At 44.9% G+C, this 16,020-nt stretch overlaps 1 protein-coding gene and 1 long non-coding RNA gene across 19 annotated transcripts in view; one reads left to right on the top strand and one right to left on the bottom strand.

The window, feature by feature from the left end:
- The window catches only part of IGF2BP2 (insulin like growth factor 2 mRNA binding protein 2), a 190,571-nt gene that overhangs the window by 10,825 nt on the left and 163,726 nt on the right, over positions 1-16,020 (bottom strand). For 15 of the 18 annotated variants that reach the window (XR_013413747.1, XM_001095005.4, XM_028843915.2 and 12 more), the window contains 2 exons: positions 3,758-3,826; positions 2,692-2,808 (listed from right to left, as the gene is read on the bottom strand). Coding sequence is in view for 17 of the 18 variants with exons in the window: in XM_001095005.4 (XP_001095005.1) it covers positions 2,692-2,808; positions 3,758-3,826 (186 nt within the window). In the remaining variant the exon portion in view is untranslated. Of the gene's footprint in view, positions 1-2,691; positions 2,809-3,757; positions 3,827-13,278; positions 13,282-16,020 lie in introns of all 18 variants that reach the window. The other 3 variants (XM_077991991.1, XM_077992002.1, XM_077991990.1) reach the window with 2 other exon arrangements.
- LOC144339085 (uncharacterized) lies at positions 5,443-8,663 on the top strand. The gene is made up of 2 exons (XR_013413750.1): positions 5,443-6,026; positions 8,052-8,663. It is a non-coding gene; the product is annotated as an uncharacterized LOC144339085 (long non-coding RNA).

Here is a 16,020-nt window from a genome sequence, read left to right on the forward strand (position 1 = left end):
GACCAGAAGTTGGAGGGCTACTTATGCACTTCTGCTTGTGCTACTTGTGCACTTGTGCACTTCTGCAGTTTTGGAATGTCAGTCTATGGGCACGCTCCCTCTGAAGGGGCAGGAATGAGGACCCCATCTTATGACTGAAGTAAATGGGGCGCAGAGATAACTGCCAAGATCCCAGGGTAAGCAGGGCTGGAGCAAGGATCTGGAATTAGATGTCACTGGCTGAATTAATTTTGTGCAGCATTTGGAAGCCTGTTCTACAGGAAAGGCAGGTGATGTGAGCTCAGCTCTCACCTGCAACCAAAGCATCTCTTGGAGTGCATCACCCAGATCTTAGCTCTGTCCACCTCCTCTGGGCACTCTGCTCCCATGGATGAGTGTAAGGCTCTCTCCCCGCCCAGCAGCATCAAATGTGTCCCTCACTGTGGCCCCCAAAGACTGGCCCAGTAGAAACTAGGGTAGTGAGATCATCCATCTTGCTTTAGAGACAGATGTTTTCAGGGACCTGTTGAGACAAAGGGAATCTAGCAAAAAACAGATTTTTAAATTTTTATTTTCATGAGACAGTCTTGCTCTGTCACCAAGGCTGGAGTGCAATGGCATGATCTCAGCTCACTGGAACCTCCACCTCCCAGGTTCAAGTGATTCTCCTGCCTCAGTCTCCCGAGTAGCTGGGATTACAGGCACCCGCTATCACGCATGGCTAATTTTTGTATTTTTATAGAGATGGGGTTTCACCACATTGCCCAGGTTGGTCTCCAACTCCTGACCTCAGGTGATCCACCCGCCTCAGCCTCCCAAAGTGCTGGGATTACAGGCATAAGTCACCATGCCCGGCTGATTGATTTTAAAAATTTGGAAATTTCCTTTGCAAATACTTGGCCTCCCTGGTTTATGCTATGGAGAGAGGCAGGAGCTGGGGAAGAAGAAGGTTGCTGGAGAAGACTGTTAGCCCAGCATAAAAAACACTATCTGGACCTTCCTAAGCTGTAGAGCCCATTCTGTCCTCCTGATCCAACACCGCTGTCTTTGCCCATCACAGAGGCCAGGAGCACAGTGACGCATCACCACTCGACCTTGCTGGGACCTGGGACTGTGGGATGCAGCCCATGGGACTGATCTCCCTCTTATTTTCCTAGAGGCCCTGCTGGGAATTACTCTGGTATCGCAGTTAGGTTGCTATGGTGGAAAAACACACTGGACCAGAAACAGAATAACCTGGGCAAATCTTGGCTCTCATATTCTTCAGCTTTGTGGCTTTGGACAAGTTAGTGAAAACTCCCTAGGCCCCAGTTCCTCATGGGCAATAGTAAATGAAGAGGTCCTGTGGTGGTGAGCCCCAGGAGGTACTGGATATCCCAGAAGTCAGCAGAATTTCTATCTCAGAGCCAGCCCTGCCACATGTGTGCCTTGCCCACGTCCCAGCACGATCTGAGCCTCACTTTTCTCTGCTGAACAAGAGGGGGATTTGATGAGATGGTCCCTCAAGTCCCTTTTAGTTGAAATGGTCCCTTCTCCTGCCGGCATCTCAGATTGCAGGACTGAAAGCTGGGTAAGGCCCAAGGGCTGCAGCCAGCTGAGGGCGTGTTCCACACTTTACTCCGCCTACCCTCAGGGGTCAGGCCAGCACCTGCCTATCTGCCTAGGCTGGCATCTCACCTGCAGCAGGCCTGCTGGGCACAAGGGCCCCCACACCTCAGGGCTCTCATCCTGTCTGTCCACTCTGCAGATGAGATAAATGAGGCCTGAGAGGGAAAATGATTCACCAAAATGAAATTCTCTGATGGTCTCAGTGCAACCCTTGTTCTGTACTACTCAGAATATTTTTTGTTTTTTCTCTAGCACACTTGCTGTGGGAGAAATTCCAGCTCTTCCTGAGGAGAAAGTGTAAGCATTCTTTCTCTCCAAGTCATGAGACTTCTCATTTGGAATTCTGGGTTGTCCCATGGTAGCAAATTATTTTGCATAACAACAAAAACTCTGTTTCCGAAAATGTTTCGTGAGGCTTGGGACGTGCTCAGCATTCTGCCCGTGAGTCAGAGCTGATAGCTGGTCTTGGAGCAGGACCAGGGGCAAATAATCCTCCCCTTTCAGCTTCTCTGATGATTCTCCACACTGTGCTCAAGGAGGCAGGATGTGGGCCTGGAGATGCAGCCACGTCTGCATTTGCAGCCTTTCCATAAGTCAAGGACCTTCCTTCCTGAGCTGCTCTGCTCAGGCTGGGCTGCTTATTCAGTTAGATCCTCAGCTTTTGTTTATGATTTTATCATTGCTTTTAAAGAGTTTTTATTCATATTATTTTCACATAGTTCAGGGCCTGTGAAGTGGAGACTCATTAAAGCACCGTACACTGATACCTGCTAAGTTATCACTTCACTGCAGTCCCTTCCATTAGTTTGGGAAAATCCTCATCCTTTCTTTATCTTCTTGAGGACAACAATGATAAAACAAAAAGGACTGGATTGGGTTGTTGGCTACTAACATTTTTTTCTAATTCAGTGGTTAGTTGAAGAGTAAAGGAATAAGAAAAGGAAAGATGAGAGCGGACAGGGATAGTCCTGGGGCAAATGTTCTAGATCCCTGTGGGATTCTGTCTCTGCATGGTGTGGCACTGCCTGGGACTGAGAGGGCACAAGGGACGTGGGGTGAGGGGAGGTGAGAAAGGGCCACAAGGGCCATCGGGAGCAGCCTCACCTTGATGGAGGCTCCGGCGAATCTCGCCAGTTGTTTGATGTGTGCCCCCTTCTTCCCGATGATGGCACCCACAGCCTGGGTTGGGATGAAGAGATTCACAACCTCCTGCTCTGGATACTGGGAGGGCAAAAAAGACAAGACAGAAGACATCATTCCAACTGGGCTCTCTCCTCCAGGCACTCCACAGGTGCCAAGCGCCTTACCATGAACCCCAGGGTGGGAAGGCCCCGCCACCCAAGGAAATGGCCAAAATGGTGCACGGGATCTTTCTGCGGCCTGCGGCTCTGCAGGTGTGAAGCCTGAGGAAGGGACCCGAGCACAGGCAGCACTCGTGACAGTCAAGGGCATTCTCCTCTTGAGCATCTCAATTTGTTGGATTCCAAAAGCTGTCTGTTCACAGGTTTTCTGTCTTATACAAATGTGATCTGTATCTCTCCTGTGTCTTCATCCAACAAATGAAAACAGCTATTAAACATACCTGGCCTGCAGACGGCCCCAAGGCATTCTGATGAAGGGAATGGAAAGCTGCCCAACCCACCTGGTATCCAGAGAAGCATTTTCACAACTAAACCTGCCCTGACCTGGCTGCATGGTGACTGCCCAGGAAAATGGGGTGAACCATCCCTCCTGGGACCCTGTGACAAAAGGCAGAGGCTCTTGGGCAAGGCTGCCAGGGTTCCTTGCAAATGGGGTCTGTGCAAATGACGTTCACCTCATTTGCTAGACTTTGTTCAAAGATCTTTGGAAACTCTGCTTTTCAGTGCCAACAGCACCTCCTCATCTGGCCTGCTTGCCCATCTGCAGCAGCTCCTGCGACCTGTGAGGTGTGCGAGCATCCACAGGACTGTGCAACAGGAACGGCACAGGCCTCTGAAAAACCTCAAGGACACTCGGGTGCTGGGGAGTTTGGCGTGCTCATGCTTTGAGGTGTGTCACTCCCAGGACGACCCAGAACCACAGGAGACAGGACCTGCACTATGAACATTCACTGGTCATCAAGGGCCATGTGGGCCCAGCCCCAGGAGAAGGAAAAGTGGCAGATGCGGCTGAACTGAGGGGCACTTACGGAGTGATGATGCGGGAACGGGCCAAACTGGTGATGGGGGTACAGGCTGGAAAAGTATCCGGAGTGGGTCTGCAGCATGAGAGAAAGAGTCAGTGGGCGGGTGCCCTCAGGGACCATCAGTGTCCTCAAGGAGGCAAGATTTCCCACGTGCGACACAGGCTCTCTGTGGCATCAGCTGGCTCCACTGTCGTGTCTACACACCTGTCCCTCTGTGTCTCAGATCTCTGCTCCACCTTTCCCACTGAGACCACTGAATGCTTGGCAAGATGTCCCCTGGTTGCAGTGGCTCCTGGGCTAAATACTCATCATTTCTAAACTGAGTCATGTTTGAGGCTTCCTAGGAACATACCAGCGGTGTGAAGGCACTCACACATACACACATACACCCACTGACACTTGCACCCACACACTCTTTGAACCTGCCCTCGGGTGGAGAGACGGGGCCAGGGCCTTCCACTTTCTGGGGAATGATGAGTCGTAGACGAAAAAGAACAGAGTGTGCTGGACAATACCCAAGAGCTATTCACAACAAGCAAATGTGTTCCTGGGGAGACAGATCAGTCAGCTCCATCAGAGAATTCTAGAAGGAATGGAAAGAATCCTGAGAAGGGAGAAATGTAAAAGGAGACTGAGCTTTGGGAATCTGAAATGGGAGGATCACTTGTGTCCAGGAATTTGAGACTAGCCTGGGTAACATAGAGAGACCCATCTCTATAAAAAACAAAAATAGGCTGGGCGCGGTGGCTCAAGCCTGTAATCCCAGCACTTTGGGAGGCCGAGACGGGCGGATCACGAGGTCGGGAGATCGAGACCATCCTGGCTAACACGGTGAAACCCCGTCTCTACTAAAAAAATACAAAAAACTAGCCGGGCGAGGTGGCGGGCGCCTGTAGTCCCAGCTACTCGGGAGGCTGAGGCAGGAGAATGGCGTGAACCCGGAAGGCGGAGCTTGCAGTGAGCTGAGATCCGGCCACTGCACTCCAGCCTGGGCGACAGAGCGAGACTCCGTCTCAAAAAAAAAAAAATAAAATAAAAATAAAAAAAATAAAAAATAAAAAATTAGCTGTGTGTGGTAGGGCGCACTCTGGTCATAGCTACTCAGGACACCAAGGTGGGAAGATCACTTGAGCCTGGAAATTTGAGGCTGCAGTGAGCTATGATTGCACCACTGCACTGGTGCTGTGCCTGGGTGACAGAGCAACGCCCTGTCTCCATAAGAAAACAGACTGAGAGAGGAGAGAAAGAAAATGAATGTGGAGAGAGAGAAGCAGGGAACAGGAGAGCAGATATGGACAGAAAAAAAGTAGAGCTATTAAGAAAACAGAAATTTAGAAACTAGCTGCTTTTATTTATTTATTTTTGAGAAGGCATTTCACTCTTTTGCCCAGGTTGGAATGAAGTGGCATGATCTTGGCTCACTGCATCTTCCACCTCCCTGGTTCAAGTGATTCTCCTGCCTCAGCCTCCCGAGTAGCTGGGATCACAGGTGCCTGCCACCATGCCTGGTTAATTTTTTACATTTTTTTTTTTTTTTTTGAGACAGAGCCTCGCTTTGTGGTCCAGGCTGGAGTGCAGTGGCCAGATCTCAGCTCACTGCAAGCTCTGCCTCCCGGGTTTACGCCATTCTCCTGCCTCAGCCTCCTGAGTAGCTGGGACTACAGGTGCCCGCCACCACGCCCGGCTAGTGTTTTGTATTTTTTTTTTTTTTTAGTAGAGATGGGGTTTCACTGTGTTAGCCAGGATGGTCTCGATCTCCTGACCTCGTGATCCACCCATTTCAGCCTCCCAAAGTGCTGGGATTACAGGCTTGAGCCACCGCGCCCGGCCCCAATTTTTTTGTATTTTTAGTAGAGATGGGGTTTCACCATGTTGGCCAGGCTGGTCTCATACTCCTGACCTCAGGTGATCCACCCACCTCAGCCTCCCAAAATGACAGGATTATAAGCGTGAGCCACTGCACCCCGCCAAGTAGCTGCTTTTTACTGAATAAGTACTGTGTACTAGATACTAACATAGATATTTTGTGTCCATTCATAAACTCTTTTAATCCTCACAAGAGTCCTATGAGAGGAAACTGTCTGATTTGATTTTTTTTTTTTTTTTTTTTTTGAGATAGCATTTCACTCTTGTAGACTAGGCTGGAGTGCAGTGGCGTGATCTCAGCTCACTTCATCCTTCACCTCCCAGGTTCAAGTGATTCTCCTCCCTCATCCTCCCAAGTAGCTGGGATTACAGGCATATGCCAAGCTCAGATCATTTTGTATTTTTAGTAGAGACAGGGTTTCACCATGTTGGTCAGGCTGGTCTTGAACTCCTGACCTCAAGTGATCCACCTGCCTCGGCCTCCCAAAGTGCTAAGGTTACAGGCGTGAGCCACCGCGCCTGGTCTGACATACTCTTACAGGCAGAACGCTGACCTGAGTCAGCAGAATCGTTAGCTGTGCTTTACATAAGGCTGGGTCAACACTGACATCACTGCTCCAGGAAAGGAGGTGAACAGCTCTGGGCACCATGGAACCAATTCCCGCAGGCCCACCCTGCCAGATAGTCCCCCAGGAAGACGATTCCAACAGCGGTCAGACGTGGCCGAGGCTTGGAGTCTGGTGGCCCAGCTTTCATTTGAGGACCCCTGAGCAAATCTCACAGTGACGGGCATGCCCTCCATCCCCCGAATCTCCTGAAGGTTAGAACGTTGCCTTATGACCCAATAGGGACAAAATGAAACCATTGCCCTTTTTGAGCTTGGATCGAGAAGGCAGAGATGTGAACAACTTGAGGAGCTGTAGGTTACCAGCCACGCAGCCGGCGACAGAGCTCTACTTAACATGGCTGTGGTGCTAGCCTTGCTTTGACTTGCAAAGGGGCTGCAGCGGTCCCTCACGCCCACAAGAGGGCGCTAAGAGATCAGCAGTCTCCTGGCAGCCTCAAGTTTTGCAGGAAGGTGGGTGAAGCAGTTTCTCTTGGCTCTGCCTCTTTCTTAAGGACCCCCTGGAAAGAACATCAGCTCCAGAGCTTTCTCTGCAGGTCCGTGTCCTGGGCCATGAAGAGCTGGGGAAGAATTCATGCAACTCCTCTGCACAAAACTCTACTCTGGGAAAAGGGCACTTCAGCCCTCCTCCCGCCTGAAGAATCGTTCCTTCAGGTCTCATGGCAGAAATAGTAATTCCTTTGAACTATGACTTACCATTTCCTTACAAAACTCATGTGAGGCCGGGAATAGACAAGCCACAGTGTAGCTCCTATTTGGGGTTCAAATACTTCTCACATAAATACTATCAAATTTAGACTTCCTAGGAACTCAGGGTAAGAAAGAGATCTTTAAAATTAGCTGTCAAAGGATAAAAAGGACAAATTCTCTTTTATTCATGAGTCACAGCTGGAAAATTGTCACAGGGAAAAAATCTTGAACTCTGCAATTAGGAGCTTGTTTGCAGCGAAGGCTCTGCCGTTAGCCCCTGTGTATAGAAGTTCATTTTTGGAGTCAGAAGATCTGAGTCTCTGAACCACTACCTCTGCAAGTTGGATAAAATTATTTAACCTTTCTGAGCCTTATCCACAAACAGACTCAAATAATATCTAGTTCTTATAGTATTGTTGTGAGGGTTTGTTCATTCATTCATTCAAAAGGCATTTGAGGCCAGGCACGGTGGCTCACGCTTGTAATCCTAGCACTTCGGGAGGCTGAGGCGGGCGGACTATTTGAGGTCGGCAGTTCAAGACCAGCCTGGCCAACATGGCAAAACCCCATCTCTAGTAAAAATACAAAATTAGCCAGGCATGGTGGTGGGCACCTGTAATTCCAGCTATTCAGAAGGCTGAGGCGGGAGAATCGCTTGAACCCGGGAGACAAGAGGTTTCAGTGAGCCGAGATCATGCCACTGCACTCCAGCCTGGGTGACAGAGAGAGACTCCATCTCAAAAAAAAAAAAAAGTGTCTTATCAGAGCGTACTTTCTAATGCCCATTCCCTTCCCATACTTTTTTTTTTTTTTTTAAAGACTGACTAGCTCTGTTGCCCAGGCTGGAGTGCAATGGCATGATCTTGGCCCACTGCAAACTCTGCCTCCCGGGTTCAAGCGATTCTCCTGCCTCAGCCTCCTGAGTAGCTGGGATTACAGGTACCCACCACCATGGCCAGCTAATTTTTGTATTTTTAGTAGAGACAGGGTTTCACCATGTTGGCCAGGCTAGTCTCGAACTCCTGACCTCAGGCGATCCTCCCACCACGGCCTCCCAAAGTGCTGGGATTACAGGTGTGAGCCACTGCAGCTGGCTCATTTTTTTTGCATTTTTAGTAGAGACAGGGTTTCACCATGTTGGTCAGGCTGATCTTGAACTCCTGACTTCAAATAATCCATCTGCCTCGGCCTCCCAAAGTGCTGGGATTACAGGAGTGAGTCACCATATCTGGCCCCATTCCCATACTTTCTATTAGGTGATGTCTATAGCCTCAAATGGAAGGGGGCTTTCAAATCTTGCTTATTTATAATGGTCAGAAAAAGTAACTTGGCAATGACTCAAATAACCATTTTAATGGGAAAGCAGGCTGTAGTCATCTGCCATCTGGTTCAAGGCCCCGAGGGATAGGGAGGTTGGTAGGGAACCCTGACCCTGATGTGGCCGCTAGACTCACTGTCCCAGTTCAAGAGTCTCACCTATTTTATGAGGGAGGAGCTACTTTATTTTTGAGTGTTTCAAAAGCATTTTGGGGAGGGGGAAAGGAGGTGTGGTGGTGAAGGCACTCCTGCCAGGTGCGTCCTCACCCCCTGGCCCCCCACCCACTAACTGAGAGGCAGAGGGAGGTGGGTAATTATTATCCACAGGCTTGTTTCAAACTCTCAACTTCAGGAACACTGGTGTCTGCCTTTTCTCTGAGTTTGACTCTTCTCGGGGGTAGGTACAGGAGTACATATCAAACACACTTGTGAAAATTAGAAAAGGGAATTATAAACAGCAGAGCCTCCTTTTCCTGGGAGAACTGCAGGGTTCAAGCTGCAATGTGTGACCATCTGATACACAATTTAGGTGATATTCTGAAGCATGAAGAAATCAGGGGATGGGAAGAGTGGAGGGTGGGAAAGGGGAGAGTGCAGAGGGCAAGGACCAGGCATAGGAATTATGTTTCATTGATCTTTTGTATTGTATTTTTCATTCCAATTTCACTTATTTCCACCCTGATCTTTATTACTTCTTTTCTTCTACTAATTTTGCTGTTGATATGATGTATTACATTGATTGATTTGCATATGTCGAACCATCCTTGCATCCCAGGGATAAATCCCACTTGGTCATGATGAATGGTCTTTCTAATGTACTGTTGAATTCAGTTTGCTAGCATTTTAAGGCATATATATGAATTATGTTCAAATATTTAAATAGTTTTAGTGTGATAACAGAGTGATACCAGACTGCAAAGCTGGCAGGTGCTCCCTCTGGGCACCAGGGACATGGGCCTTAGGAAGGGGTGACAACTTGGCCAGAGGGTTCAGTGTTGTGACATAGCTTTCTAAGATGCAGATGGTGCACTGCTCTATGCCAGCTTGTCAAAGTGTCTCCTTACGTGGAGCTGCCTGTCCTGCTCTGTGTGTTCTCACGGGACAACCTTAGAAGCTGGAGGGAGCTAGGAAATGGTGAGCCAGCAAGAGGTAGAGCCAAGATGTTAACACAGATCTCTGTGTCTGCCTCTGCAGCCCAAGATCTAAACCACTGCACTCACTGCTGAGCTCCCCTGGGACATTCTAAACTCACTGGTTCAGGTGGGGTCTGGGGAGCATGCTAAGAAAAAACTCCCCTTAGGATTGTAATTATGCCGTTGAGTGCATTTAAATACATAAATGGACAATTAAAATCCATTAGACATATATAAAGAATCAGCAGCATGAAGGAGAGGAGCCCAGCTGCACAAGACAAGCGAATGATCCCAGTGAGTGAATGGAGGGAGAAGGGAGAGCTTTTTACAAAATTGTGATTTGATCTCCTAGTGAGATTCAAGAGGACAGTGCCTCAATGATTTGTATATAGACTGCTATGAGAAATGAACTATCAGAGAACCAGAGTGACCCTGGATATGAAAAACATGGTTAAGTAAAAACTCAGTAGAGGACGTGTAAATAGTAGGGAAGACACTGCTGAAAAGCCCATCAGTGCACGGGACTGTTAAACCACACAAAACCAAGACAAAGAGTGGGAAGTGGACAGACACAAAGAGTAGAGTGAGGTTTGCTATAACTCTCCTCCTCTGGAGTGGGAACTCCATAAGGAGAAAATAAAGTGGATGGCAGAGAAGCAACACTAAAATTAATTACGGAAGGCAAACATTCTCCTGAGCCAAAGAAAAACACGGATCTTTAGATCAAAGCACTCAGATTCAGATTCCTGAATTCCAGGCAAATTATTACAAAAGGCAAAAAAACTTATAGACACCAGGGGGAAAAAAAAAAGGACAGGCGTGGTGTTGTGCACCTGTAGTCCCAGCTACTCAAGAAGCTGAGGCAGGAGCATCGCTTCAGCCCAGGAGTTCAAGACTGCAGTGAGCTGGGATCACACCACTGCACTCCAGCCTACTAGATGACAGACAGAGCAGGACCCTGTTTCTTAAAAAAAAAAAAAAAAGAAGAAGAAGAAGAAGAAAGATATCTATGAAAGAAACAGTGCTAGAAGTAACATTTTTATAGAGTTCTAAAGTAACTATGGGCTGGGCGTGGTGGCTCACGCCTGTAATCCCTGCACTTTGGGAGGCCAAGGCAGGCAGATCACTTGAGGTCAGGAGTTCAAGATCAGCCTGGCTAAAATGGCAAAATCCCATCTCTGCCAAAAATAGAAGAATTAGCCAGGTGTGGGGGCACATGCCTGTAGTCCCAGCTACTTGGAAGGCTGAGGCATGAGAATCGCTTGAACCTGGGAGGTGGAGGTTGCAGCGAGCCAAGATTGCACCACCGCACTTTAGCCTGGGTGACAGAGAGAGACTCTGTCTCTAGAAAGATGATAGATACAGATTAGATAGATAGATAGACAGATAGACAGACAGACAGATAGAGGAACTACGACCCAAGAATTTCTACCCAGAATTCATTCACATGTGAAGGAAAACGAAGGGCATTTTCAGATACAGAAAAAGTTTAGGAATCATACTCGTGCTATTTCTGTTAAAACTTGTTTGAGAAAATACTCCAGACATTTAACAACAAAAAATTCAAATAAATAACTCAAAAAATTGATAGGGTGTGGAACACAAGAAGCTGTCTGCAGTGAGCAATGAAACCAGTAAAAGTTTAGTTAATTCTAAATAACTGGACTATACGGTTGTGTATTTATTAAGAAAGCAAGCTTAGGCCGGGCGTAGTGGCTCACGCCTGTAATCCCAGCATTTTGGGAGGCTGAGGCAGGTGGATCACCTGAGGTCAAAGTTCGAGGCCAGCCTGGGCAACATGGTGAAACTCCGTCTCTACTAAAAATACAAAAATGAGCCTAGCGTGGTGGTGGGCACCTGTAATCCCAGCTGGGAGGCTGTGGCAGGAGAATTGCTTAAACTCGGAGGCAGAGGTTACAGTGAGCTGAGATCATGCCACTGCACTCTAGCCTGGGCGACACAGCAAGATTCCATCTCAATAACTAACTAACTAAATATATATATATATGTGTGTGTGTGTATATATATATATATATATATTTTTTTTTTTTTTTAAAGAAATTAAGAGAGAGAAGTAACCACAAGTTTGGATATTTAAAAGGCAACAGTCTGTTTTGTATCACTTTATATCAATACACATAAAAAGAAAAATTAAGTGGAAAAAATTTATATTTTCATAGGAAAATATAAATGAACAAAATCAAGTTAAAAACTTAAAAAATAAAGCCAGATCTGTATCTCAGTATAAGTCAAGATAAATTCCCCATGAATTGCAGACATACACAATCCTCCAAAGCCAACAACTAAAAACTAGTGTAAGAAAACATGGGCCAGGTGTGGTGGCAAGTGCTTGTAGTCCCAGCTATTGAGGAGGCTGAGGTGGGAGGATTGCTTGAGCCCAGGAATTCGAGGCTGTAGCGTGCTATAATTGTGCATGTGAACAGTTACTGTACTCCAGCCTGGGCAACATAGCACAATCTCTTACACAAAGAAAAAGAAAATACGGGAGAGTATTTTATTTTTGCAGTCTTGGATGGGAGAAGGCTTTTTTCCTTAGCATGACATCAAAGGTCAGAAACTGAAAAGGAAAATATCAATCATTTTACTACCTTAATTTTTAAGTTTTCTGCATGAATTCTGGTGGAGAGAAATCTGTGAATATTTAAAATACATATACGCTTTGAAATAATAATTCCAGTCTTAGAGAATTTACTTTCAGATATACATACTCACACACTTGTGCAAAGATTTATGTAGAGGCACACCTCACTGTATTGTGTTTGGCTTTATTGCACCTTGCAGATAATCGTGTTTTTTACAAACTGGAAGGCTGGTGGCAACCCTATGTCACACAAGTCTATTGGTATCATTTCTCCAACGGTACATGCTCACTTTGTATTTCTGTGTCTGCATTTTTAAGCAATATTTTTAAATTAAGGCATGGATATTGTTGTCTTCTCAGACATAATGCTATTGCACACTTAACAGACCACAGTATAGTGTAAACACAACTTTTATATGAACTGGGAAACAAACAAAAAAAAAGTGTAACTTGTTTTATCATGTTATTCACTTTACTATGGAGGCCTGGAAATGAATCCACAGTATCTTCAAGATATGCCTGTAAAGATACTGATTTTGACATTGTCTGTAATACTAATAACTTGGAATCAACCCAAATGTGTAAAACTAGTGTGCTGGTTACAAAAATGATGATAAACTCATTTAATGGAATATTATGCAGCCATTAAATAAAACTAGGTCTAGCTATGGAAAGATGCCCATAATATGTAAAAACAAAAGTTGTAATTCCCTGTGTACAGCATAATTTCATTTGTATTTTTTAATAATATGTTTGTATATATGCCGAGAAAACTTTTTTATAACTACTACACTTCTAGGGAGAGGGTATTGGGTGAAATTTGGCTGAAAGAAGAAAGGCTAAAGGGAAATGTTTACATTTAACTTCAAACAGAAGTTCATTCTATATATATATATATATATATATATATAGTGAACTACATATATAGTTAAGTGGGAATTCTGTGTATGACAAAGTTGGCATTTTAAGTTGAACTATGAACTACTGTTCACTATAAATGAACATATATATAATATATACATATAATTATTTATGACATAAGACACCACAAATAAAGCAAAGAGAATATTTGTTGAAAATATTTACAACATGACAAGCGGTTAGCAGCCTTAATATGTAATTAGCTATGATGAATCATTAAGAAAAAGATGAAATAAAAAGATGATGATAATAGCAGCTATGATTTACATAGCAGTTACTGTATGTAGGTTTTAACTGACTTAATTACCCTCATAACCATCCCCTAATGTAGGTACTATTATTTCTCCCAGATCTGAAGAGCTTAAGTCACTTGCTCAAAGTTAAAAACAGCAAGTGACAGTGTAGAAATTCAAATGCACACAGTCTGCTCTAGAACCTAAGTTATATTACTTCTCAATAGACTGAGGGGCCAAAAATACAGAAAGCAACTTATCAGAGAGAACAAAAATGGCCAATACAAAATTTTTCAGTCATATAATAATAATTTAAAAAACCGCGCATTTTAAAATATCAGACTGTGAGGAATAATTGGGAGTGCTGGTGTGGAAGAAAAAGTCCTGCTCTGTTACACACACTCTTGATGGGAATGAAAAGTAATATACCTTTTTTGTATCAAAATTGTGTGCTATGTATCAGCATAGAAAATGAACACATTCTTTGATTCTATTTCCAGGAAATTATTCTGAGGAAATAATTGGATAAATGAATCAAGATGTATACACACAAGGATTTCCATTCCAGAGTGAAAATTTGGGGGAAAAACTATAAATCACGTATAAATATACACACACACATGCACATACCTACACAGAAACACTGCTTATGTCTAGGTTAAGAAAAAACTTGCACTTTCTGCATCTCTGTATTATTTGCTGCTTTCTTTTTTTTTTTTTTTTAGGATCAGAGAAATGTGTTTTTTTTTTTTTTTTTGAAAATTCAAAAGTACATACTCCCTGCTTCTTAAATACTATCCACGTATTACTTTTATAACCAGAAAAACAGTAAAAAAAAAAAAAAAAAAAAAGTGGTAAAGTTTTCATATACACACATATGTATTAAAAATTCCAGAGTTTGGAGACCAACCTAGGTGTGGATGAGCCAGTTATAAGGAGGGACACAGACTCCCTGACCTTTGGATGGTAAAAGCAAAAGTATTAGAGCTTTGTGATATATAAAAGCAACCAAGAAATATCTTGGTTCCTTGAAATCTGAATGCCTATGTGACAGGAAAACAACACTGTCAGTATTTAAAGTGTCTCCACCACCCTATGCTGCTGTTCTCAGGAGTCCTGGGCCCACCAGGGAAGCCTACAAGCCTGTGGTGTGGACTTCCCAGGTATTGCTCCGGGAATAGCCTAGGTCCTGCACAGTTGGGCAGTGAGGGCCGTCTCCATGCTGTTGGACCTGCACTTCTGCAGCTGCATGAAGGAGATGTCTGTAGAAGCCATCATGTCTCAGACAGTCAGGGCAACTGGATTAGAATCTACTCTAATATTGACCCATGGGATCAAGATCCGAATTACCTGGTTGTTTTTGTTTTGTTTTTAGTTTAACAATTTTTAATTTAAAACCTATTTTATGAATAACAGGAACCACATATTTTAGCAAAATGGTTATTCTACTATTTTAGTAAAAATCTGAGATGCAAAGGAAGCTTTCCAACTGGCAAAACCTATTTTCAAGTTTAGAAATATTCTGCTATCAAAAGAAAAATTATCTCCTTGTTAAATTTAGTTCAGGGGTCAGCAAACTTTTTCTGTAAAGAAGCAAATCATAAATATTTTAGGCTTTGTGGCTCATGTGATCTGTATGCACCTACTCAGCTCTGCCACTACAGGGGAAAGCAGGAATAGATAATATGTATATAAACGACCGTGGCTGTGTCCCCTAAAAACCTTTATTGATGAAAATAAATGGTGAGCTAGATTTGGTCCTCAGGTTGTAGCATGCTCACTCCTATATTTGAGATTACCAATTTAATTTTATTTATTTATTTATTTATTTATTTTTGAGACGAAGTCTTACACTGTCGCCCAGGCTGGAGTGCAGTGGCATGATCTCAGCTCACCGCAACCTCCACCTCCCGGGTTCAAGTGATTCTCCTTGCCTCAGCCTCCCAAGTAGCTGGGATTACAGGCATGCACCACCACACCTGGCTAACTTTTGTAGTTTTAGTAAAGACGTTTCACTATGCTGGCTAGGTTGGTCTTGAACTCCTGACCTCAGGTGATCTGCCTACCTCAGCCTCCCAAAGTGCTGGGATTACAGGCGTGAGCCATCATGCCTGGCCTAGATTACCAATTTTAGAATTGGTCTAATTTATTATGCTCTTTTCCTCTCCCCACTTATATTACCTATACTGAGAGGGTAGCCTAACGTTTGAGGTTATCTTCTGTGGGGCTGTATGTACAGCCTCTCTCCCAAGAAATGATACGTGCCTCAATGCCACTTAATTGTAACTCACTGGGCCATTCTCAGATCTGACAGCAAAAATATGGGGATGTGAAACTCTCAAGCTATTCTTACTGCTTGGCACAGCCATGTGACTGACAGCTGCCACAATCCCTCGTACTGCATCTTTAGGCTGCTCAACACACAAGGCTCAGTGTCAGTCCCCTCCTTCAGTTTAAGGGGAAATGGATTTAACTAAAGAGGTGGTATGGAGAGATTTAGAAATAACTCAGGGTGCCAGGCACCTGTAATCCCAGCACTTTGGGAGGCTGAGGCAGACAGATCACAAAGTCAGGAGATCGAGACCATCCTGGCCAACGTGGTGAAACCCCTTCTCTACTAAAATTAGGTGGGTGTGGTGGTACGTGCCTGTAATCCCAGCTACTTGGGAGGCTGAGGCACAAGAATCACTTGAACCCAGGGGCGGAGGTTGCAGTGAGCCAAGATTGTGCCATTGCACTCCAGCCTAGCGGCAGAGCAAGACTCCACCTCAAAAAAAAAAAAAACAGACTCAGAAGAGTCATATATAAGCAGGAATGCAGAATGTGTGCATATATGTGACTGAGGATGTGGGTGTCAGTGTGTGACTGCATTTTGTTGG

This window comes from Macaca mulatta, chromosome 2 (assembly GCF_049350105.2).
Source record: "Macaca mulatta isolate MMU2019108-1 chromosome 2, T2T-MMU8v2.0, whole genome shotgun sequence".
In the NCBI taxonomy this organism is placed as follows: Eukaryota; Metazoa; Chordata; class Mammalia; order Primates; family Cercopithecidae; genus Macaca; species Macaca mulatta.